The 25,654-nt window shown below is 40.7% G+C and overlaps 1 protein-coding gene across 1 annotated transcript in view; it reads right to left on the bottom strand.

The window, feature by feature from the left end:
- Positions 1-25,654, bottom strand: part of nsmfa (NMDA receptor synaptonuclear signaling and neuronal migration factor a) — a 56,912-nt gene that overhangs the window by 23,590 nt on the left and 7,668 nt on the right. The window contains exons 2-6 of the mRNA XM_078271491.1: positions 15,337-15,398; positions 14,138-15,037; positions 13,311-13,377; positions 9,976-10,044; positions 752-804 (exon numbers count right to left, since the gene is read on the bottom strand). Of these exons, the coding sequence (XP_078127617.1) occupies positions 752-804; positions 9,976-10,044; positions 13,311-13,377; positions 14,138-15,037; positions 15,337-15,398 (1,151 nt within the window). The remainder of the gene's footprint in view (positions 1-751; positions 805-9,975; positions 10,045-13,310; positions 13,378-14,137; positions 15,038-15,336; positions 15,399-25,654) is intronic.

The raw sequence follows: 25,654 nt of genomic DNA, 5'->3' as shown, positions 1-25,654 counted from the left end.
TTTGCATACTCTCTACAACACTTATTACCTTTCCAAGCTACTTGTCACATTAACGCTGCATCTATTGACACAAATACAAATGTAACCAATGATTTTATTCACTGGGGCATAGATTCATAGTTAAGCTTACTTTGTCCTTCACCATTTTCTTTCCGTTTAATTTTCAATGTCAATACAGTGGACAAGCTAATAGATTACAGACCGGTTACATCACAAAGCCACATCTAATCCAGAACTATATTTTGGTTTTCTATTAGTGTCTTATATGTTTGCAGTGACAGTCACACAGACACACACCCCTTTATCATTACCAATCATCTATTTTTGCTTCTTTTTTTTAAATATACAACTTAGCATTATTGTCTGAAGTGATGCAACAGGAAAAGACCACCTACAGTCACACACTCAAATATACACACATGCACCGACTTATATCGCTGGCTTATCAACACACACCACACACACACACACACACACACACACACACACACACACTGACGATCATATAATTCCTCAAGGTAATTCAATAGAGCGTTACAAAATCCCAGTAAAGCAGCAGCATTTGGTGCCACACACATGCAAAAACCACACCAGGGAACCGACAAAAAAACACAGATGATGGTGGAGTGAACAACATCACAGTCAATTTGAGCAAACATATAACAAACACACAGACACAGACACAGACACACACACACACACACACACACACACACACACACACACACACACACACACATCTCTGACTCACTCTGTGCTTTCATCCTCCTGCTGCCCACCATCCGAAGATGCTTCCGGAAGTTCCTGTGGGTAGAGAAATCAAAGCAGTGGAGGGATAACAGAGGACAGAGGAAGAACCCAAATGTAAAGAAAAGAAAGAGGAGAGGGTGGGCAGGAAATGACAAAGCAAGGGGAGACAAATAGGAGAGTTTAGTGTCAAGCTTCTATTTCTACTAAAAGAAAAGAGATCATTATTTGTAAATATTAGGGCTGTCAATCGATTACAAAATGTTATCTAATTAATTACATACTCTGTGATTAATTAATCGAAATGAATCGCATACATAATTAACGGTGCCTGAACCGATACTTTTTAAGAAAGTAAAAAAAGAAAAGAAAAAAAAAGGGTACCAAACAACAGTCGGTGACATTAAAGAACGGCTTCTTTATTGCTAAGGCCATATGGTCAAAATGAAATGATTTAATAATAATGTATAACAATAACAATAACTCATTTCAGTAGTAAATTGCTGTTGAACCATCATATGGGAAAAGGACATTTACTAACTTCAAATGCACCACGAGGCTGTAGTTTACCAGTTTCATTGAACGCACCGTCTGTGTTGTTTCTCCGACGGCAGCTGCAGATTGTTACATACCGGTGTTGAATCCTCTACAGTAAAACACAGTCAAACTTTACACCATTTAGCGTTAGCTGTCAGCATTTTAACCGTGTTTAATCCAGCTACTAGCTAGCAGTAGGCTAACGTTAGCTGCTGTCGAGTATAGTGTTAACTAGCGTCATGTGCAGCGGTGTTTGTGTTTCAGAGCATCAGAGAGAAGCGCAGATATATCAGTGGCACCAGATTTCAGTAGCCAGGGTTGGCAGGAAGAAGATTTTTACAAGTAAATGTTCCAATTAATAATCCAGGCAGAACATTCTCGTCTCCCTCCTTCATTTTCCAGTCCAATGGTGGCTAGAACAGCTCCGGGTCAAACGTCAATATGGAATGGATTAATCTGCGTTATTTCTTTTAACGCGTTATTTATTCTCATTAATTAATCAAAATGAAAGCGTTATTTTGACAGCCCTAGTAAATATACACTTTTTCTTGTCAATGTGAGTGGAAAATACTTGTCACAGGAGTAGTTTGGGTGTAATGTGCCACTTTGACAAAGTACCTATTTTCATCCTTTATATTGTAGATTTATGAGACACATGAGATTCATTCATGTAACAACAGCCAAACGGGAAACCCTTCTTTAGTTTTTTTTGTAGGTTTTGGTGCATCTGCTCTAAACAGAACCACATCAGAGGCAATGATGCATTAGAGAGCATGATGGTAATATTTCTTTGTTCCAGACAGATCTGATGTTGATTTGTTGATCTTTGTTGTGTCTGTATGTGTTTAACACGCTTGGAATTTGTCCAAGAAGTTCATTCCTGATCATTTTTTTTATATTTGGGTCTAGAGCCTGACCAATACTGCTTACATATTTATTATTTATTTATAGCACTGTTGGATCCAAACAAATGTGCATAAACTGATCTTGTACAAAAGAACACATGTGACCAACCGGCACTCAGAGACAAAAGACTCAGAGACCATGTGGTCTTTCAAACAGAGGGTTTCGGCCTACATGTAAATTCCACATCCCTTGCTCCAAACTCCTAAATGAAGAGAAGAGTGTAAAATGGCCAGAGGGAGGGTCCTGCAGATAAGGTTCGCACCTTGCTGGTTCAGAGGTTCCTCAAACACAGCATGGAGCCTTAAACTATAAAACCCTTTGACACACAGAAACGAATGTCTTCCACTGGTGGCTAACGCTGCTGAAGGAAGAACACAAGCTCTTGTGCCCAAAACTTCCATTTCTGAACAAAGTGGATTGAATTAAGGGGATCCTGGAAACACACGTCGTGTTTCAATGCTGCAAAGAGAACAACACGTTCTCTAGAAGGAAATCGGACACAGACACCGTTGTTTCTTCAAAGTCGACTCTGGCTTGTTCCCTGCTGCCCTGGGGTCCAGCAAGTTTCTCCATTGCCGCTGACGAGCGACACGGACCCGTTCTGTTTTAGCGTGGAAAGCTATAGACAGACACGAACGGACTGAACACACAGTAAGAAGGCTTAAGGTTTTCTGGGCAGAGGAATAGTGTTTTATTAATGTGTGGAGGCTAATGTTGCCATTGTTTACCATTAATATGATCGATTAATAAGCGCTACTGTTGCAGTACTGTGAATGTACTGTGATCATGGTGCATTGTTGATATGTTGTGTTGAATATTGCAGCTAGCTTGTTAAAACTGTAATTGCTACCTGCTAACTCCCCTTTCATGGAGTTTTAGTGGTACTGAGTGAGATAATCAGGTTTTTCAAAGTGTCTTTCCTTTCCTAAGGGGCTTCCTTTCTTCTATCACTAACACATGCACACACACACACACACACACACACACACACACACACACACACACACACATGTACGGACATACACACGCCCAAGTGAACAGCTGGCCAACAGCGAGTCACGTATGTAGAATAGCTACACAGCTAGCACATAGCGAAGTACTTTAGTGTGTCCCTCTTTGTCAACCACACGTTAGTCTGAGAGCTAACTGACTAGCTTAGTCACGTGGCGTTGCAAAGCAGCCCACTACCGCCCTCTTGAGGCTAAATAGCCTTTGTGCAGCTAACACATAGCCTAGCTTCAATGAGCTAACGGCTAATCTGTGCGTGACCGAGCAACCCCGGGTTGCGTCACCCCCTTCCTCCTCGCACTCTCTCTCTCTCTCTCACACACACACACACACACACACACACACACACACACACACACACACACACACAGCATCTCACAGAGACATGCTGGTGTGTTTTTGCTTTGTTTTGTTGTAGTTTAAAAAGAGTATATTGGTTTTAATTGATCGAAGAATTATTGATCGGCCATTGATGATTTTGAAGTTAATAAATTCTACTATACTTTAATTAACAGTTGTCTGTGATTATTTGTGTACTTATTGTAATAATTGCTGGTTGAACACAGGTCAGTGCTCGGATTCACCCTTCCTTTTGTTCCTTTAAAGAATACCAGATAGATCTTAACCAAGTTAAGATCGGTATTTTAGAGGGAATACCACCTAATGAGACTATTTCACAGTTTGGTTATTGGCCCCTGAAGTTCCAGGGTGGTGCCCCGTTTTGATTGTTTGTTGATTTGATAAAGTTATTAATAACCAGATTCATAACAATATCAATATTGATAAAACATCTTTGATAATTTGCCAATAATTGGATCTGTACACCTACGAATTCCCAACAGCACATAACATATTTAAAAAATATATCGACCAATATCTTTTTTTAACATTAAGGCATACTTACTAATACTTAGTATTAAGCGATACGTTAAAAATGATGATCAGATGCTACATGTTCAAGCATGTAAACACCAAGAAAGCAGCAGGACCTGACGGTATCAACGGGTGGGTCCTCAAACTTTGTGCTGACAAACAAGCGCCGGTATTCACAATGATATTCAACCTGTCACTAGCTCAGTCTGTCATACCTATGTGCTTCAAGAAGTCCACCATCATTCCTGTGCCCAAGAAAACAAGACCAGCCTGCCTGAATGACTATCGCCCAGTGGCCCTCACCTCTGTAGGGATGGAATGCTATGAACAACTGGTCAAGGATTACATCTGCTCCTCACTACCCAGCACAGTTGACCCATTACAGTTCTACCGTCCCAACCTACCGTCCAAACCGATCGACGGAAGACGCCATAGCACACATCCTCCACACACCACCCTATCTCACGTAAAGAAAGCTATGCGAGGTTGCTGTTCATTGACTACAGTTCAGCATTTAACACCATAGTTCCCTTCAGGCTCATCACAAAACTCAAGGACCTGGGATTAAACACCTCACTGTGCATGTGAATCCTTGACATGCAGACCGATTCCTGACAGGCAGAACACAGGTGGTGAGGGTGGGAGGACACACCTCTTCCACTCTCATCCTTAACACTGGAGCACCCCAGGGCTGTGTTTTGAGTCCTCTGCTGTACTCCCTGTACATCCTTGACTGTGTAGCCACTTTAAACTCCAACAACACTATTATCAAGTTTGCTGACAACACAGCTGTGGTGGGCCTGACAACAGACCACAATGAAAAAAGGCCTACCTGAAAAAAAGTAAAGGCCTTGACTAGGGCTGGGCGATATGGAGAAAATCAAATATCACGATATTTTTGACCAAATACCTCGATATCGATACCGCAACGATATTGTAGTGTTGATTATTGGTGCTTTCACAAAATATTTACACAATGAGATTTTTGATAAGTAATCATCAGTAATGTGGATATAATGACTAAGTGTAAATAATGAAACAGTTACAACAGTCCGGTAAGTTCAGAAAATGACATAACTTTACTATAATTCAGCCTTTAAAACCAGGAAAAGACGACACTTATGCCATATTACGATATTATGATATCCAAAATCTAAGACAATATCTAGTCTCATATCACGATATCGATATAATATTGATATATTGCCCAGCTCTAGACCTGACCTGATGGTGTGAGGACAACAATCAACTCATGAATGCCAGCAAGACTAAATAGATGATAGTTGACTTTGGGAAGAAGCAGGGAAGGAACTTAATATCAATAGGTCCTCAGTGGAGAGGGTGGACAGCTTCAAGTACCTTGGTGTCAACATCACAGAGGGTCTGCCCTGGGCGCTGCATAATGACTCAGTGGTGAGAAATGCAAGGCAGAAACTGTTTCACTTCAGGCATCTGAAGAAATTCAGGGTATCCCCTCAAATACTGAGGAATTTCTACTGAGGAATTTCTACTCCTGCATCATTGAGAACATCCTGATGGGGAACATCACTGCCTGGTATGGAAACAGCACCTAACAGTACTGCAAAGCCCTGCAAAGAGTGGTTAGTTCAGCTGAACATACAATTGGCAGTGCCCTACCCTGCCTAAAGGTATTTACACCAGGCACAGCTGTTCTGTGCTGTCATCAGGTGTTCCAACAATCTAGCAAAATCCACAAGCCTCTGCTCCATGAAATGAATTTATGGTGAGCCACCACCACGTACGTATATATCTCTTGCTAGCTTGGATTATATATACACTATATACACTTTTACATTTACGTTAGTTTCAGATTTTCATTAGATTATGTATTTCTTGAGCACTTCTATATCCACGTGGTGAAGGTCAGACCAAATCTTTCACTAGTGCTTTGAGATTGATCTACATTTACCTTCCACAACTGCACTTCCACTGTCAGTGGAAATAATGCTGTAATAATGCCGGCGTTGCTTGAGAGCACAACACATAATTCAGCCGGCAAATTATCGGTCATGCTCTATCTGAGTCATGGTTACAAAGATCAAACACAACACATTTAACATCCTTGGTCTTAAAGGACCTGGATGCACAAAGCAGGCTTTTCTCATCCTCATTATTCAAATGTAGTTATAAAGAATATACACTGCTGTATCTCATTGAGGCTAATCACAGGCTGATGATGCTCTATATAATGATAAATATATTTCTGTCGACATCCTTATTCATCAGAAGAGCCGCGGATGCAGAACTGTGGCATCAGCCTGATAGAGCAACATTGTAATTGTTATACTATATCAAGATAATGTATACACATTTGTCAAAGAGTAAAACAGTATTCATTTCTATTATTTACTTTTTGAACCCTATATTTTGGCAACATGGTTGTCATCACACTTGGTCTGTTCCCTCATTCCTGTAAATGTTTAAATTTGCAAGGTTTTGCTTCTTGTAGTAGCCTCCCAAAAGTCTCCTAGCAACAATAAAATTCATTTAGTGCATTTAATAACAACAAAGCAATAGGGTTTTCTATAGTCTTCTCTGCGACTTTCTGCCAGATCCTGACATGATGTTCTATGCAAGAGCCCCAGATAAACATCCTTTTATCTTTCTGCCTCCCTCCCATGTTGCATCTACACACAGCTTCACTACACCAAGCTACCAGTCGACACTCATGATTAATGATCTCAGCATGTGGTTTGTGTGTGTGTGTGTGAGTGTGAGAGTGGACCATGTTTATCTCGTAGTGGAGAAGCATATAAAAATAGAAGCAACATAAAAGGAATAGACTTTGGAGTCTTTGGCCTTGGTTTACCTCCATAAAAGTGTCAGCAACAGTTAACTTGCAGCATCAAACAGTGAATTTCACTGCTTGATTTTATGAGCAACACAAATTAAATCATGCCAAAACATTGTCTAATAAAGAGCAAATATAAGTTAGTACTAATTACATCCCTGTTACTTACTTTGTACTTTGAGAAAGAGATTTTAAACACACACTAATACACAGAGTCACCCTGAATGTCCTGTGCTTAAACTTCAGCTACCCACAATGGAGAGGTGTGGACACAGTTAATGATATTTAGTCAGAAATAGAGGAAATGTGAGACACACCATGGCCACCTCCACTTCTAGCTAAAGACAACCTGACAGGTTTGCCCTCCTCTCTTCTTCACTTCTTTCTGTAATGCTCTATAACTTTATAACTCGTTTTCTATCCATTTTACCATTGATATGTTCCATATTTTCGCCTACATTTTCACATTTTACTTATTTTGTTTCTCTACTCCTGTCCCATCTGCTTATAACTGCTATGGGTGTACTGATGTAATACAATTTGAAATAAGTGAACTATTCCCTAAATTATTAATATTTTTAACTAATTAATCTGTGAACGTGTGAGCTCAGTCTTCTATGTTTCTTTGATAATGTCTTTTACTATTACTTTTACTATCTTATACTATTACTTATTGGCTGCCAAGGGATTTGTCTAAGTTTTACAATCTAAATATAGTACATAACATACTAAAATAAAAGTATTCCATATGCAGAATGACCTATTTCAGAATATTATGCATTAGGCAAAATTATTGGATTAGGATCATTGATGCACTAAACATTACTGTGCAGCAGGTAAAGGTGGGGCTAATGCTCTTACTACTACTAACTCATTTACTGCTGTGTATCTATAATACATCGGAATTTATACTGTATGTATACTGTATGTATACTGTATTTATACTGTATGTTGAGTGTATCTCGTAATAATCTGAATCTACAAAGTAACTAGTAACTAAAGCTCTCAAATAAATGCAGTGAAGTAAAAAGTACAGTATTTGCCTCAGATAAGTGGTGGAGTAAAAGTATAAAGTATGGAAATACTCAAGTAAAGTAAAAGAGTCTGAAAATTGTACTAAGGTAAAGTCAGTCTTCAGAAATTCCTAAGAAAAGAACCAGATTCATTGTTAGAGATGGTAATGCATGAGGAAAAGTAAAATGAACACCTCACATCAAAGAGTGAGAGTACAGGGTAAAATCTACTTTTCTATGATGAAAAGCACTTACAGGGGGTAAATAAGAGCAGTGCTGAAATGGCTCTTTTACCTTTTCTTTATGCATTGCTGTTGTTTATTACTGGTTAATATTGTCTTCTATGTGGTGATGGGAATGTGGTACTTGACAGAAGCACTGTCTGCAAACTGCTACCGTATGAAAGTAATAATTTCTGCTCTGCTGTGTGGCTTAGGCCATATCTATTCTAATGCAAAAAAAAACAACAGTTTATGCGTCAAAGGTTTTAACCCAGACTGGTGTTTTTATTGCCTACTTAAAGTTTGCCGTCCAGATTGAAATAAAAAAATACAGAAATGCTCCAATTTTGAGCCAGCAGCTCTACACCATATCTGCTGTTTTAAAAGTGTTGTTAATAAGAAATAAGATTGAAGAACAAATTGTTCCACCAAGTCAGGAATACAACATATAGTGTATCATCAAGAAATGTCAGGTCTTCCTTTTAACTGGTTTTCCTGTTTGATCTGTTTTCAGTGGCCAAATACCCATCTTAATGAGAACAAAAAGACAAGAATGGAAACAAATAAACATGCATTTTAAAATCTGACTGCCTTAGGGTGGACATGGCCTTAGTGTGATAAAATACAATCTGTTTTTCAAGTGATGGTATTTGGTGGATGCAGGACTATTTTTCCAGTGGATTTTAGTACAAGGAGGCAAAGTGTTCCTAAAACATTGTTCTGCTATATATTTCCCTCATGTTCAAATCACAAATTTTATTGCGACACTGACACTGAGATGTCCAAGGAATTGAGATATACTGCATGGTGTCACTTTCACCATCTGCCCCTGTGTGATGGAGCATCTGGGCCTGAGTGGGACAGTTGACTTGTTACTGATGTCATTACTCCTGCAAGTGTTACAGAATCTCACTGCATGTTTCCAATGGATTTAAAAAATGCTATGCTATTTTTTACACAAATTCAACCTGTTTGATAGCCTGGGAAAACCCTGACATACTTCTGGCAAATTTGAGATTTGCTCTGCAAGTCCGTCTGGCCAAGAGCCCATTCAAGCCCATTTCCAATTTTTCCAACTCGAGGCACCAATCACAATCATTGAGGCGTGCTTTACACGATGACGATAGCGCAGCGACGGCAAGCAGCTTTTTGTTTACATTCAACATAACGGCCACTGAAGCGCAGCAACCTGTTGATGCCGCTGTCGCTGCTGTCACCCGGATCGTTGGTCTGATTGGTTGAAGGGCTATCCAATTACGCCCAGAGGCATTTGAGCGGCGTCCGTTGGTGATGCCCCTTTGGAAATGGAATGTGAATGAAGCTTGCCCAGACCCCCTCTCAGTTACAACTGAGAAGGGTCTGCTGTCAACCAGGCTACCTGTTTGATAAGGGCATTACAGAAATATTTGTGACAGAATGCTGCAGTAACATACCAAGTTGTACTGTAGGTTTGAATGCTGAAGTCTGCTGAATGAATAACTCTTAATGTCACATTCTCACAGATTAGGTGTGTGTTTGCTACCAATTTAGTTAATCTAGGCGTGGCTGAGTAGAATCCACAAAACCACTCATACAGTGTAGGCTATATTTCATTTTTCAATTTTGTCTGAGGATGAAAATCTGATTCTCTGTGGGTAGCAGTAAAAATCCAGCCTAGAAATTGGGGCACTGTAGCAGGACATCCAGTAAGCAGATCCTTTTTAAAGCTGCTGACGTTCTCACCTTCAAATACCACGTTGTGACTCTTTGGCTTAGTCCGATTGGACGCGGCTGTAAATAAGCGACAATAGAGCTATAGCCAGAAACAATTGCAAACAGCACGACAGCAAAGCACTCCCTGGCAGGGGTTGCTTCATACCTCTGGATGACTTCTGCCGAATCCTGCTCCCTCTCTCTCCTTTTTCTCTGCACAAATCTCCGTAAAGCCCTGCCGGGACGTGGCACAGTATTAAAGGGATGAGAGCGCGAGTATGCTGGTGTAACGAGTGGTAGGACAGTGCAAGGGGGGCTGATGCCAGGGCCTTTAGCTGCAGGGTTTATTTAGCTGTGAAGGGGAAGCTATTGTAGGTAGGCAGCCGCTAGCTTTGAGTATGAAGACCAGAAAGTCAAATAACATCGCCAGCTCAAATCTTATTTTCTATTCACCCGTGCAACACGTGCAAGTCTACATGTGGTATAATACATCTTTCAATAGAGATACTGATCTTGTAACCTTATGTGTCTTTTCAGTAGTTCCACTTGAGATTTAATTATTTTGTTTGTTTTGGGGGAATTGTATGATTCTTGATACTTTCCTAGAATTAGTTAGTAGTTGTATAACAGTATGTGCAAGTTGTTGTGCATTGCTAAACTTTTGAAAATGTTCTGGGTAGCAGAAAGTGACACCACTTTATGTGTCATAGTACAAACATGGTGTGAAATGCATCACTGCCGATGTGTGATTATTCATCAAACTTGATTGTTGTTAATCAGAAAAGATGTGACCCAACAATCCTGTGAAGCTGATTAACATTTGTCCAGGGACAGAGCTAGAGATAGAGCATCTCCAACCGTGCTAAACATAATTGATTGACTCTGGGTAAGTAGTGGAAAGTAGCTTGTAGAATTCCCCAAAAAACAAAATGTTCTTTTAAAGGTTAAGGCTGGCCATATAGATATATAGAATATCATCAACTGTTTCCTTTTTATTATTGTAAGAATTTAGAATAAACCCTCAACATTTACTTCAAGCTAGCGGCCAGAGGTTAGCTTGGTCAGTATACAAAGAGCAGCTTGGGTTAGTTGGGTTTAGTTGGGCGAGATGTGGTTGGAGCAGGGGTTGTGCAGTATGAAATGTCAAAGACTTGGCTTGGTTTAGGCATAATACACTATGACTGTTGTGAATATTAACATTTATCTGATTGCTTAACCTACTTCTAAGATCACCTATACACTCCTTTCCTTTTGGCAATTTGCACGCACCAGATTTCACATTGGATATTTACCTACCAAGGTTTTACTTGACTTAGACAATAGATAGCTGGACATCTGACTGATAACTGACTTCTTTTCAAACTACAACTGATAGAACAGTTTTACCAGAAGGCAATATGGATCATGTTAGCACTATAAATACTTGTTCTTAACAAATCTCTCCAGAGCCAATTGCCACAGTCAGTTCCAAATACGTTTATAGTCAGCCAGCACACATTTAGTGATATTTGGCGACGTTTGTGGAGCCAAATTAGAGCACTAACATGCCTGCCACAAAAATCTTAAATGGCCAAACTCTATCTATCGCTGTGTCCTTAGTGAGGGCAGGTGTGTGTGTGCCAAACTGACAGAACTGCTGGCTGGATGTGAGCTGACAGGGTTTAGGTCAGGCAAGAAGACACAGACGGACATTTTCCTAACTTGAGCTTGGCAGACTTACTCAGCTGCAGTAGATTACACTGGACTTTATCCCTACTAAATTTTCCTCCTTTTGGCTTTTTTTCACTTTAATTAAAATGCATTATTTGTGTTGACTAGGTTTCTACTTGATAATCCATAACTGTCAATCAGATGATGATTGATGTTTCCTAAAAAAATATTTTTTTTGCCAGGCCAGAATTACCCAAACAAGCACCTTGGTTCCATCTCGTTATGGTCTGTAAGTTTTCAGATGAAACCCAAAAATGAAGATTAAATGGTAGACATCATAGTTAAGTAACAGCAGTTAACAACAAGAGGTAAGCTAGCTAAGAAAAAAATGAAGCCAGCAGGGAAGTATACTCACGATATCCTGTTGTTGGGTATCCCATGATTAATTAGCAAGAAGAGAGGAGAGGGAGAAAAAAACAACACAGTTTAGGCACCAGTGAGCAATGAGTCCAAAAAAACAGAGGTTTGCTGGAAGCTGCTGGAGATTCTACTTTTTTATGTGAAGTGGTTGTGGCAGTTAAGATATCTTTTACAGCTGCAGGTGATCTTGGGACAGAATCTCAGCCTGCTATAATACTTACACAGATGGATGCTCACAAGCACTTTTATACAGACACACACACACTCATTCCCACTCACACACTATGCTTTCTTTAAAACTTTCTTTAAAGAAACGGTGTTAAGAAATCGGTATTACGTGTTTTAGCCTATGAACTAGAAACTGCACACGTTACATCCTGTCAGTCAAGTACGAATTTTAGCAATGCTAGCAGCATGCCTTTGGGGATGGCAATGCAGGTCTGCTGGTCGGTTGGTCGGCTTCGGTCCATACTAAAATGTCAACAACTTTTGGATGCATACATTCTAATAAATGATGATCTTGTGACTTTTCATCTAGTGCCACCAACAGGTGAAAATGTCATCCAATACATCCAATACTTTCATTCATAACCAAATACTCACAAAACGAATGGTTTGCTACTGTAGTTAACAAATGTTAGCATGTGAATACACTGTACTAAGATTGTGAACATTGTAAACATCCTTGTTAAACAGCCACATGTTGGCATTGTGACCATGTTAGCACCACTGTGCTTAAGTACAGCCTCACACAGCCGCTAGTATGGCTTCAGACTTTGCCTTTTTAGGTTAGTTTACTTGATTTAAGGGAATAATTGGTTTCTTTTAGCACGCTATGAAAAATTTACTTGCAGACAATTGAAGCTTGATTAACTCAACAACTTATCACTGTTATATGAATCATTTAATGACAAACAGTGTAGTCAAATTAAATCTATAAGAGCAACAATCAAACTCAGACATTGTGGAAGTGATAATGAGACTGTGGTCACGTTTTCCCAAGAATCAAATGTCAAATGGTCCATAAGGTGAGCTTTCAAAACAAACCCTGCTTACAACTTTACTATGCATCAATTATTCAACTTTTACAACAAAAAGAAGAATTGAGAAATTATTCACTATGATGGATTGTCCTCGAGTTAGCCTTAAGGGTCTGCAAGCTGTTTTTATAGCTTACTGAAATGAAAATCAATGGCAACCTGGAAGGTAAGAAATCAATCTAAAAACCTATAGCAAGCTTTGAAAAATGGTTTGCGGTGATGTAAAGTATGCAGTTTGTAGTTATTGGCCTAAAATGTGCAAAAACACAAGTATGTTCCGTTAACTCACACCAGCCTGACCTTTCATACACCTTAAATGTGGCTGTGTGTGCATGTATGTGTGTTTGTGTAAATACAACATGTATATGTGCTTCAAAGGTTCGACACTCACGCCTGCATGGTTGTTGTGGCAGTTTGAAAGCTGAACATATTTTCCTTGGGAAACCAGTTAGTGTCCTCTGCAATTAGAGAGAAAATTGATAATGTCAGTGTTAAGTGAAAAAACTGAAAAATCTATACCATATCGGCAATTGTAATAAATATATATTAGAAATATGGAAGCAACAGCACCAGCACTTCACAGTCCACCACTCCACAAATGGAGAGAGGGAGACACACAGAAGGAGACAGCAGAGGAGAGAGACGAGGAGACGGAGAGTCAGATATACAGACCACCACGTCACATCCAACAACAAACCCTCAATCCCCACCAGAGCTGAGACGAAATAGATTTGAATTGTAATACTAACTCACTTTAACGGATGTTTTACTTTAATTCATCCAGACATAGGCCTAAACTCTTCATTAGACTGATTTGTCACAGTAAAATAACTTACAATTAAAAACTGCAAAGTTTCTTTGTTATTCCTTACTAGATGCTCACCATAGGGTTAAGTGTGACTGTTACTTGTTTTCACTAAAGTGAGCTTTAAACCTCTATGAAGCCTAGAATTATTACTAAAAAATATAATTAAACTGTCACAAACACTAGACGTATGGGTAAGCATGTTTAAATGAATCCCTAATTGTTACCTAAAAAATGCAGTCAGGCAAGTAATTGAAATTAGTCAAATGCTATTTCATCTCTGGTCCAATGTCAAACCAACCAATGCCATTCACGGGGTCTTCTGAACAAACCCTGCCCCCCTCCCGCCCTTGTTTGGAATTCAACGCCTCTCCTTTCCTCTGTGTCCTCCGCCCTCTCACCTCTCTCCAGACCAGTCACCCGGTCCACACTCCACATCCTCTCTAGGCGTCGGTGCTGCTTGCCTGCCTCTCGGGACGCGCTCTCCAGGTCCAGGGAGCCCTGGCTCCGCGAGGGGGTGCTGCTGCATGACTCACAGGCCAGCCCGCTGCACTCCGCCTCCCCTTTTCCACCCTCGCCCCAGCCGCGGATGTTGTGGGCACTGACAGAGGTCTGCAGCGGGGGTTGAGACAGGTGATGGTGGTGGCCGTGGTGGTGTGATCCATGATGGGAGTGGGATCCAGCGACGGCTAAAGACTGCTGCTGGTTGCTACTGCTGCTTCCACTTGCCCCGCTACTTCCTCCACTACTGGAAGGGGCATTGGTGCCCGAGACGCTGTGGTGGTGGTTCCCGTGGTGCGTGTCGTGATGGTTTCTGTGATGGTGGCTGGTGCCACGACCACTGCTGGCCTGGTGGAACTGGGTTGGAGACGATGAGGTGGAAGAAGGGGAAGTGGAGGGCTGGATCAAGCCACCTCTGGATCCAACCCCGCCACTCCCCGACTTCTCCTTCAGGACGTCCAGTTCTAGGCTCTCCTTGCTGCCCCGGCCGCTGCTCATCAGCATACCCCGCTGGGTGGTGATGGTGTACACGCGGGCAGGCTGCAGGGTGCACTCAATGCACTTCTGCTGGTCTTCCTCTGCTGAGAAGCTGCGCTCTAGGGACAGTCGCGATGCTTTGGTAGAGATGATGATGGAAGGGGGAGGTGGCTGGAGTAAACCCAGCTGGGGTTTCACCAAGCTGGGCTCCCGGTTGTCCTCACAGCCCTTGGTGGTGTTGGAGTAAGGATGGAGGTGGTTGTTGTTGTTGGGGCCAATCGTGTCACTTGGCGACTCCTGGTCGGGACCCACCAAGGTTTCACGAAAAGGATGAGCTAGAATGATGGTAAAAAAAAAAGACAAATATGAGCGTTAAATAATGAAAGATATACCAAGGTGCTAGAGGAGCAAGGAGAAGAGAGAGAGAGGAAAAAGAAGATGACAAGCTGAGGATGACACAGAGAATAATATCTTTCTTTGGTTATCAGCTATTGTAGTGACACACTAATGATCACAGCCTGGCATTTCAACAGAGGATGAGGTGAAACAGGTGGAGGAAGGATCAGAGACCACAAAGGAATAGGCTGAGCAGGATAGAGGGATGGGCAAATGGCAGGATGGCTGAGACGCTGACCTGATCTGTTTCGGTTTTCAGGGTGTGTGTGGGACAGGTACTCTCCAAATGCTCGCGCTGCTCTGTGGGGACACACACACATGACACACATAAAGACATTACTTCATGGGTGGAAAGGAGGGGTGAGTTGGAAGGAGAGGAAATGGAAGGGTAGAGAAGAGAGAAGGGCAAGGAAATTGTAAATTATAAACCTAATTGCCTTCTTTGTAGGCTTGTGCCACCCACAGATTAAAGATGCAGCTGTTTTATCTCCACACTTCAGGCAGCCTCAGACTGAAAGTGAGACAGAGTATGAGACCGCTATAGGAGATAGAGTGAAGGATTGTTCGACTTCATTTCTCAGTGTGACCTCAGTTTGCATCGGTGGATGTAATTGCAGCTGGCATGGCTGAAGTGTTTGTTTCCTAGTTTGATACACACACAGAATGTATGTGTCAATGTATATACTGCATCTTCGTGTCGAGAAAAATACTTAACTGAAGACGATTGCTTAGAGATGTGCTGAAAATAGAAGCTGTGAGCTCCATAAACACAGTACTGAATCTGGTGCTTAGCTCCCTTTTTCTATTATTTTACTCACACACAGAAAAAGAGAAATACGCTACAGATGTTCATTCAGCCACATACAGCAAAAACTCAATATCATAGTGGGCGTCAGCTTTTTTTGTTTTTTAAAAGGTCCCAGGTCTCGCAATTGAATGACACTGACCTCCTAATCTTCCTCTAGTCAGTGTGTGACAGCAGGGGAAAATGAGGAAAGAGAGAGGCCAAAAGAAAGACGAATAACTCTGAAGATGTGCTTTCAATGTCAATCTGGAACTGAGAGGAAATGAACCCCAGCAATAACTATTAGGTATATAGATTCATGACAGTAATTAAGAATGATGGAGGGAGGAGAGGAAAGAAGACAATGTGAGTAACTCGAATACTGTATGCTAATAATATTGAGTTACTCTATTGCAATCTCATGATGAGATTGCCATTCCTTCAATTGACTGTAGTTGGTTTGCCAATAAGGCACAGTCTCTTTCAAACTACATTTACTTGAGTATACTTTTGAGGCACTGGTGCATTTGTGATAATTTCTATTTTGTGAGACATAATATTTTCACTCCACTACCTTTCAGAAATACTGCAGCTTTAATCTGTTATTTAACGCATGCTAGTTTTTTTTTGTTTTAAAAGATTATATTTTGGGCTTTTCTGCCTTTATTTGATAGGACAGCTAGGTGAGAAAGAGGGGGATGACATGCAGGAAATCGTCACAGATCAGATTCGAACCATGGACCTCTGCGTTGAGGCATAAACCTCTCAGTATATGTGTGCCTGCTCTACCAACTGAGCCAACCAGAATTATTAGGAACACCTGTAAGATTTTTTGTTAATGCAATTATCTAATCAACCAATCACACGGCAGCTGCTTCAATGCATTTAGGGGTGTCGACAATCTCCTGAACTCCAAACTGAATGTCAGAATGGGAAAGAAAGGTGATCTAAGCAACTTTGAGCGTGGCATGGTTGTTGGTGCCAGACGGGCTGGTCTGAGTATTTCACAATCTGCTCAGTTACTGGGATTTTCACACACAACCATTTCTAGGGATTAGGAAAGAATGGTCAGAAAAAGGAAAAGCATCCAGTATGCTGCAGTCCTGTGGACGAAAATGCCTTGTTGATGCTAGAGGTCAGAGGAGAATTGGCCGACTGATTCCAGCTGATAGAAGATCAACTTTGACTCAAATAACCACTCGTTACAACCGAGGTATGCAGCAAAGCATTTGTGAAGCCACAACACGCACAACATTGAGGCAGATGGGCTACACCAGCAGAAGACCCCACCGGGTACCACTCATCTCCACTAAAAATAGGAAAATGAGACTACAATTTGCACAAGCTCACCAAAATCGGACAGTTGAAGACTGTAAAAATGTTGCCTGGTCTGATGAGTCTCGATTTCTGCTGAGACGTTCAGATGGTAGAGTCAGAATTTGGCGTAAACAGAATGAGAACATGGATCCGTCATGCCTTGTTACCACTGGGCAGGCTGGTGGTGGTGGTGTAATGGTGTGGGGGATGATTTCTTGGCACACTTTAGGCCCCTTAGTACCAAGTGGGCATCGTTTAAATGCCACAGCCTACCTGAGCATTGTTTATGACCATGTCCATCCCTTTATGACCACCATGTACCCATCCTCTGATGGCTACTTCCAGCAGGATAATGCACCATGTCACAAAGCTCGGATCATTTCAAATTGGTTTCTTGAACATGACAATGAGTTCACTGTACTAAAATGGCCCCCACAGTCACCAGATCTCACCCCAATAGAACATCTTTGGGATGTGGTGGAACGGGAGGTTTGTGCCCTGGATGTGCATCCCACAAATCTCCATCAACTGCAAGATGCTATCCTATCAGTATGGGCCAACATGTCTAAAGAATGCTTCCACACCTTGTTGAATCAATGCCATGAAGAATTAAGGCAGTTCTGAAGGCAAAAGGGGGTCAAACACGGTATTAGTAGTGTGTTCCTAATAATCCTTTAGGTGTGTGTGTGTGTGTGTGTGTGTGTGTGTGTGTGTGTGTGTGTGTGTGTATATATATATATATATATATATATATATATATATATATATATTTATTTTACATATACATAATTAACCTGGTGTAACACATTATGCATAATTTATTACGCTAATATTGATGCGATCCTGCAAAATAACCTGATGTGTCTACAGCTGCAGTTAAAGTGTCAAGGGTCAATTAACTGTTTACATCCTTTAGTACATTTAGGAAAGTGGCCCGTTTTCCTCATGCAGCTCAGATGTGTGGTGACTGAGCAGAAGAATCCCCTGAATGCAGGGGAGTCTGTGTGTGAAGGCCTCCTTCCTGGCAACTCTGTCAATTATTAAAGCCTGTCCAACACAGCAGGCGCACACACAGTAAGAGCAGGATTGCAGTGAAAACAGACACACATTTCTATGACTTCATTATTCAAGTTAATAACCCTCAGCATCATTTGCCACATTAATTATTTGTGAATATATACATCAGTAATTAAAGAGCATACGTTTTGACACTATCACCTCCCCCTTTATCTGTGTGTGTGTGTGTGTGTGTGTGTGTGTGTGTGTGTGTGTGTTAGGGTTAGAGATGTTGGCTTGTGTGTGTCTGCGTGCAATGATGTAACAAGCAACCACTCCCGTTAAGGACAAATGTGATAAATGTAGTCTACACTCTAATCAGCAGGTGTTCCTCTGAAGCTCTGAGACATTTTCATTTTGCCCTACTGTTTTATTATTCAACAGGCCAGGCACTCTGATTAGAATCAGCAAACAATGGTGCAAGAGACTCACATCATCCATTATACATGAGAGGAAACAGAATTGGAAACGGATAGAGCAAAGCGCCTCTCAATCCATCCTTTAAACAAACCCTCTGTCTGTTTTGTCAGACACCAGGGGGTGTCAGGGATGCAGCAGGGGGTGTCAGGTATGCAGCAGGGGATGTCAGGTATGCAGCAGGGGAGAGATACCCTGCGCACATGTGAAAAAGGAAGAACAAGATAGAAGGTGGAAAGAAAGAGGAAGAGCCTGACAGGCAGATATGAAATTCGTCCTGCATGCTCTCAGACATGTGACAGGGGTTTGGGGAGAGAAACCAGTTAGGGAGGGGAGTATCTGAGAAGGAGAGATGAAGAGGAGTGTACAGAGAAAAATGGGGGCATATTAAAAATGATAGGTGAACTGGAGAAAACAGAGGGAGCACAGTCAGGACAATGTGGAAGAAAGACGCGGTTTCCTCCTCTAGACAGCTGCATCAACTCATCCCTAAAATCCTTTGTCATTTAACCTCTAAAGGGGCTTCTACAGGCCCACTACGTGTGATACTGTATGTACGCTAGGAAACGTGTCAAACAGCAGTGACAATGATGGCACAGGTTCAAGTTCAGTGTCTTGGATTCAGATCAGACCAGATTAGATATGCTGAAAGTAGTCTGGATCAATGGATCTGTGTGTTGCCGTTCTCAAACTCCATTCGCTTCGGAAAACAACAACAAACTTTTAGCTTGCAATCTACACGCTGAAAATAGCAAGTTTAAAAAAAAAAAAAATTGGATTGCGGAACAAGGCAGGCTTGCTTGGTTCTTTCGGGGTATGGTTGTAAAGATTTACAAAGAATATGTTTACGGCATTTACTATGTAACTGGGACTTGTTGGGACTGATTGGAGAGGATTATGTGGACGAAGTACACACGGCGATGCACTGGTAAGAGCAAATTATGTTTTAACCATTTATCCAGCTAATTTAAATAACTTGCGTTACTGTATTGTGTGAACAGTTAACTTCATTTAATATTGTATGTGGCATTTTCTTTTGTAGGGTGCAAATGTTCCACAAAAACAAGTTCCTTTTGCAGAGTCACGGTCGCTGTGTCCAAAGCATAGCATTGCCCAAGACAACTGTGATTGGTTTAAAGAAATGCAAACAACCCAGAGCGTTTTTTTTCTCCTATCCCTGCCATGACGTAGTTGCGTCACATATCAAGTAGCAGCTACTCACAGTCAGAAACACCGGTGAAATACACTCTGGTTCACGGGAAACAAAAACAAGAGCAGACTTTACCATAAGGCAAGGTATGCAACTGCCTGGGAGCCCGAAGTAAACCCCCAAACAGCTATAGATTTATTTATTATATGTTTAGATATGAATATATTACAATTCTAACTCATTGTACCCCGAAATAACATACAGAAGGACCCCAAAGCCCTTAAAAATTATGCAACTCAACTGTATACTACTAATGACTTACTGCATACGTTTTCCTCAGAGGAAAACATTGTACTACTGTACATTTAGACTACCTGACAGAGAAAGGTTGCTGGTTACGTTGCAGATTCAGATTTTTCTCACAAAATATCACAATTAAAATATTATGCATTATTATTTATTAAACTGTCAAGTATTATATTAGAGTTGAAAGCTCCATCTTGAACAGACATGAAGAACACGTAAATGTGCTAAAAATGTCTATCTCAAAAACCCCTTTGTTCTTTCACAAATATGTGCTCATTCATGTATAATTACTTCCACCAACTAATCAAAGTATTCTCGTAAGCGTAGAATCTGCCATTTATAATAATTCAATTCAATTTTATTTATAGTATCAAATCATAACAAGAGTTATCTCAGGACACTTTACAGATAGAGTAGGTCTAGACCACACTCTGTAATTTACAAAGACCCAACAATTCCAGTAATTCCCCCAAGAGCAAGCATTTAGTGCGACAGTGGCGAGGAAAACTCCCTTTTAGGAAGAAACCTCGGACCGACCCAGGCTCTTGGTAGGCGGTGTCTGACGGTGCCGGTTGGAGGTGTGATGAACAGCGGCAATAATAGTCACAATAACGATAATGGAACAGTGACTAGAAATAGTAATCGTAGTAGTTCATGGCATATCAGGGCACTGCAGGGCGTAATTCAGAATACATACAGGCGAGTCGCTTGAATGACGGCAGCCATGTAGCGCCTCCATCTTTAAAATACCTTAGCCAAAGAGGGACATACCGCCGCCTTTCGCACTTTTTTTTAGCTTTAAGTAAACATTTGAATGCAGGACTTGTAATGTGTGGTATTAATCATTTTACTTCACATTTTGAGTAGGCCTACTTCTTCTAACACTGCCAATACCAACATTCCCAGTTAGAGAAAGGATGAAAAGTAATGAAAGTCGCTGTTTAACTGGGAACCAAGTTGAGTCGTCTGTCGTTTTTATTTTGTCAGTCAGAGTGAAGCTAGTGTTATGCGCTGCTGTTGTCAACATGGGACGTAATAATTGTGTGGGGGGCGTCTTGGTTCACTCTGGTTCAGATTACGGAGCCTCTATACTTTGTACACATTAGCTCACAACAGCGCGCTGGTGTGACATCTTTCATGCATGCGGGTCGGATGACCGGCCGAACAGACCCATCCACCCTGACCTCCTCTGTATGCAGACTTTGTAATTCAAAAGATAACATCGCTTGACTTCCTTTTTTTTCTCGCGATGGACAACAGTCATGATTACTACGAAGTAAGCTTTGTCACTTTAACAGTCGTTACAGTCGTTTTGATCATTTGCTGAAACTCCTGATGCTGTCATCTTTTTTGGGAGGACAGTCTCCAACTACAATGTCATGAAACAAGGATGCTATATGGTCCAATGTCTTGGACCAAACTCCTCTCCAAGATTAGCTCTAATTCTGTTATGTTAACTACTGTGGGTGCAAAGTACAACCTGAAGCTCCTGCTGAGTGAGGGTGAACATAAGCATATTTATCCTCTTGTCTGGGTCTACAGTTCAGCACACACTGTAGTGTACTCAGCATTTCATAAGCTGAATGAGTCAGACACAATTACAAACACTCCACTCCTCCTTAAACACTAAACCACAAAACTCCACTTTGCAGTCACATAAAAGAATCCTCAACAACAGGAAGATACACCTCAGAAGCACTTCATCTCTTTTAATGGATCTGGACGGAACAATACATAACTAGATACTTGACAGATGGGAACATTACAAAAGTGAGAAATACCCTTTATCTCTTTAGTCTCTTTAAGTTTGTGCTTACTAATGAATGCAGGTGATGAAACATTGTTCTTTACTTATTCCAGTGTTACTTTTCTTATTAGGGGTGTAAATCATAAGTTTTATCACAATACTAGGCCTGTCACGATAGTCAATAAATCAATTAATTGCATGATAAATAAAAATGAGCTTGATAATTTTTCCAGGCGCGATAATTTCCATTTGCATGCTTGTTTGTTTTCCTCTGCCGCCACGGTATCAGAAATAGGGACGCACAACAGGGTTTCCGCTATGTACACCGCGCACCGCCGCTCCTTCAGCTGTTTATGAAAAGTCATAAAGTCGTAACTACACGACTCTGCAGAACCGTCTGCTCTACTGAACTCAAGCGAACTGTCATCCGCTCTCTCTCCCCTTTAGGGTGAGCAACTGGAACAGTGACAGGATGTCATCGCTCGCAAAGTCATGGCAACCAAATAAACAACAGGCCGCATACACTTGTCACTCAATCTTAGGCAAAGTGACAAACAGCGACGAAAGCCGCGACATGAAATCCGCACTCACGCGGGTCCTGTGAAATATGACATCTACAGTTTATTGGAAAATAGCATTGTAGACACTGAAGTTGATGAATTTACTGTTTATCAGACCCCAGATGAGACAAGAAGCTAACGTTAGCGAAAGCTGCAGTGACGGTCCCTCTGCCTCTGCCTCCCGTTGCAGGAGAACGCTGTATTCCTCCGACACACTGTATTAACGTTACCACGTTTTCCAGGTTAGTGGGGGTGCATACCGCTCAAAACCAACATGAAAAACGTAGTAATGTTCACTCAGTGTTTTGTTTTGTTGTTAAACTGTGTGTAAAATGAGCGGTGACGTTAAATCACCGGTTTCAGGTAACGGCACCCTAGGGTACCGTCTATTTGATGGTTTTCAAGCTTTTTTTTTTTAAACGGTCGGTAGCTAACATTAGCAGATAAGCCTGTTGACAGCGACGTTATTGTTCATATTTTGGCACAATTTCAATTTTCTGAGCGTAGTAGTGGTCATAGTGACCAGTGGCGGTTTTTGGCACGGGCGAACCGGGCAACCCCATGACACATGGGGGCGGCACGAGCACTTAAAAAAAAAAATCCTCGAAGCGGTTTTCTATTGTATTATCTATCATGTCACCGTGTGGGGAATTGGCAAATAGTCGCCGATACCGTTGGTGCTCCGCTAATACTCACACACGAAGCTGATCGCGGTTATGTGTCAGTTAAACTTTTCATCTCCAATCCTATCCTGAGTTGAAAGAGAGCCTACTGTACGGCTTTATTATCGAGTTGATAGGCGTGTGTGTTTGTGTCGGCCGTCTGAAATGCAAACATTTTTTGACTACTTTTTTTTTAAAGGGCGTGCGCCCGTGAGCACCCGCGGAGGAAAACAAATCGGCGCCTATGTTGCTTGGTCTCCCAAATGGAACGGTCCGGACAAGGGGTGGAACGGGGGATGATAAGGATCTATCGGAGATCTACCCCAACTTTTGGACTGCTCTCAGGATTGCACTTACTCTGCCAGTCACTGTGGCTCAAGCAGAGAGGAGCTTTTCAAAGCTAAAGTTGATCAAGTCATACCTGAGGTCAACCATGTCCCAGGAGCGGCTCACTGGCCTTTCCGTCAGTATCAATCACTCAATAGGGGAGCAGATTTCATACGATATCATTGATGATTTTGCATCAAGGAAGGCCAGAAAGGTCAGGTTTTAGTTTTAGTTTGTGTTTTCTGTTCTTAGTGCTATAGTGTAACAGATTCTCTTTAGTGCATTTTCACATTTGTGTGATGAAGGATTTGTGCTATTTAGAATATTTATTCTATATTTTATTTGCATATTATTCTTAATATTTTATATTATTGTTGCTCTCTGCTCTTGTTACATTTTTTATATATCTGATTGTATATATTTTTGGCACATTTATATATATTCAATTCAGTTTTATTTATAGTATCAAATCATAACAAGAGTTATCTCGAGACACTTTACAGATAGAGTAGGACTAGACCACACTCTATAATTTACAAAGCCCCAACAATTACAATAATTCCCTCAAGAGCAAGCATTAGCGGTAGCTATTGCGACAGTGGCGAGGAAAAACTCCCTTTCGGGAAGAAACCTCGGCAGACCCAGACTCTTGGTAGGCGGTGTCTGACGGTGCCAGTTGGGGTGTGATGAACAGTGGCAGTAATAGTCACAATAAAGATAATGGAACAGTGACTACAGTCGTAGTAGTCATATGTCATAGTAGGGCACAGCAGGGCGTTACGGGGTATAATGTGGCACAGCATGGGTGGACGCGACAGGACTACTTAACAACATAAGTGAAAGAGAAAATTATATTTCTCAATTGCACAAATCTTTCATTAGAACATTTGAAAAACACACTTAAGAAAATCCAGTTATTTAACTATTGCAATTACAACAGGAAACACTTTTTAAGTTACACAATCTCCACCTCCAACATTTTCAAAAGACAATGAACACAATTCTGCACAAAATATGGCAGTATAAGTAATCAGAACTTAAAATATACACAATAATATAGTAATTTTGAAAAATTCTTCAATTTTGTGTTTTTTTTTGTGTTTTTTTTTGGGGGGGGTGCTCGAAGGGGGTCTCACCCTGGGTGTAATTCAATGTAGCACCGCCCCTGATAGTGACTGAAAGTGTGATGTGAGATGCTAAAAAGAAACTACACGCTGTTTTCAGGTCACGTTAATGTTTTGATTGTGTTTGGTTTTTATTCCAGTGCATTTTTGTTAACAGAAACTGAAAGTCCATTTTATTGTTTTTGGTTGTGTTTGATTTTTATTCAAGTAAATTTTTTGTTAACAGAGACTGAGAGTTCATTTTATTTATTGTTTTTGGTTGTTTTGTTCATTTATTGTGGATATTTAAAATGTCTTCCAGTTCCAGTATTAAATATTCTTTAGAAATAAAGGTTTATTGATCTTTGAAAAGGTGTACCTGCATTATTATGCCATTATCATTATATTAGATGAAAATGGTCTCTCAACGACAATATTATCGTTTATCGCAATAATTTCTGGGACAATTTATTGTCCAGCAAAATGTGTTATCATGACAGGACTACACAATACTATATCATATTGATTCTTTGGACAACAATACGATATTTGCTAATATCACAAAGTCTGCCACGATACTATTTCAATTCAGGGGCTTGCGATTATTATGAGACAATATCATATGCCCATTTAACACAGTTACATTTATATCATCTAACAAAAAGCAACTAAAATTTGATTTGACAATTATATTACTTAGCTCTTCCAGACATTTAAATGAAAAACAAATTATTCTTTTAAAGAAAAAACTGATATAAACTGTGAATTTCAAAATAAAGGCACATCTTAAAGTTGATATTGGATTGTTGATCATTGAATCGATATATCGATCCAGATTGATGTATCGTTACACCTCTACTTATTTGACTTTTTTTTGTATGACTTCAATTGTCCCGTTTGCTCTGACATACAGTATGTAAAATGCCCACCAATATTTGGATATGCGACAGGCAAGCAAACCATCTTTCGCTACAAATCAGAGGACATTTGAAGTAAATGTAATGTGTGGATTGTAGGTAAAGTCAATGTAATTAAATGTAAAATAAAGAACCAGTTTCAATAAGATAATTAGATGGGTAGATCATTTGCAACAGAGAAAAATATATAACGCTTTTGACAAATAGGTA

Source organism: Sander vitreus, chromosome 16, assembly GCF_031162955.1.
Source record: "Sander vitreus isolate 19-12246 chromosome 16, sanVit1, whole genome shotgun sequence".
Taxonomy (NCBI): domain Eukaryota; kingdom Metazoa; phylum Chordata; class Actinopteri; order Perciformes; family Percidae; genus Sander; species Sander vitreus.
This window is presented reverse-complemented; position numbering and strand designations above follow the sequence as displayed.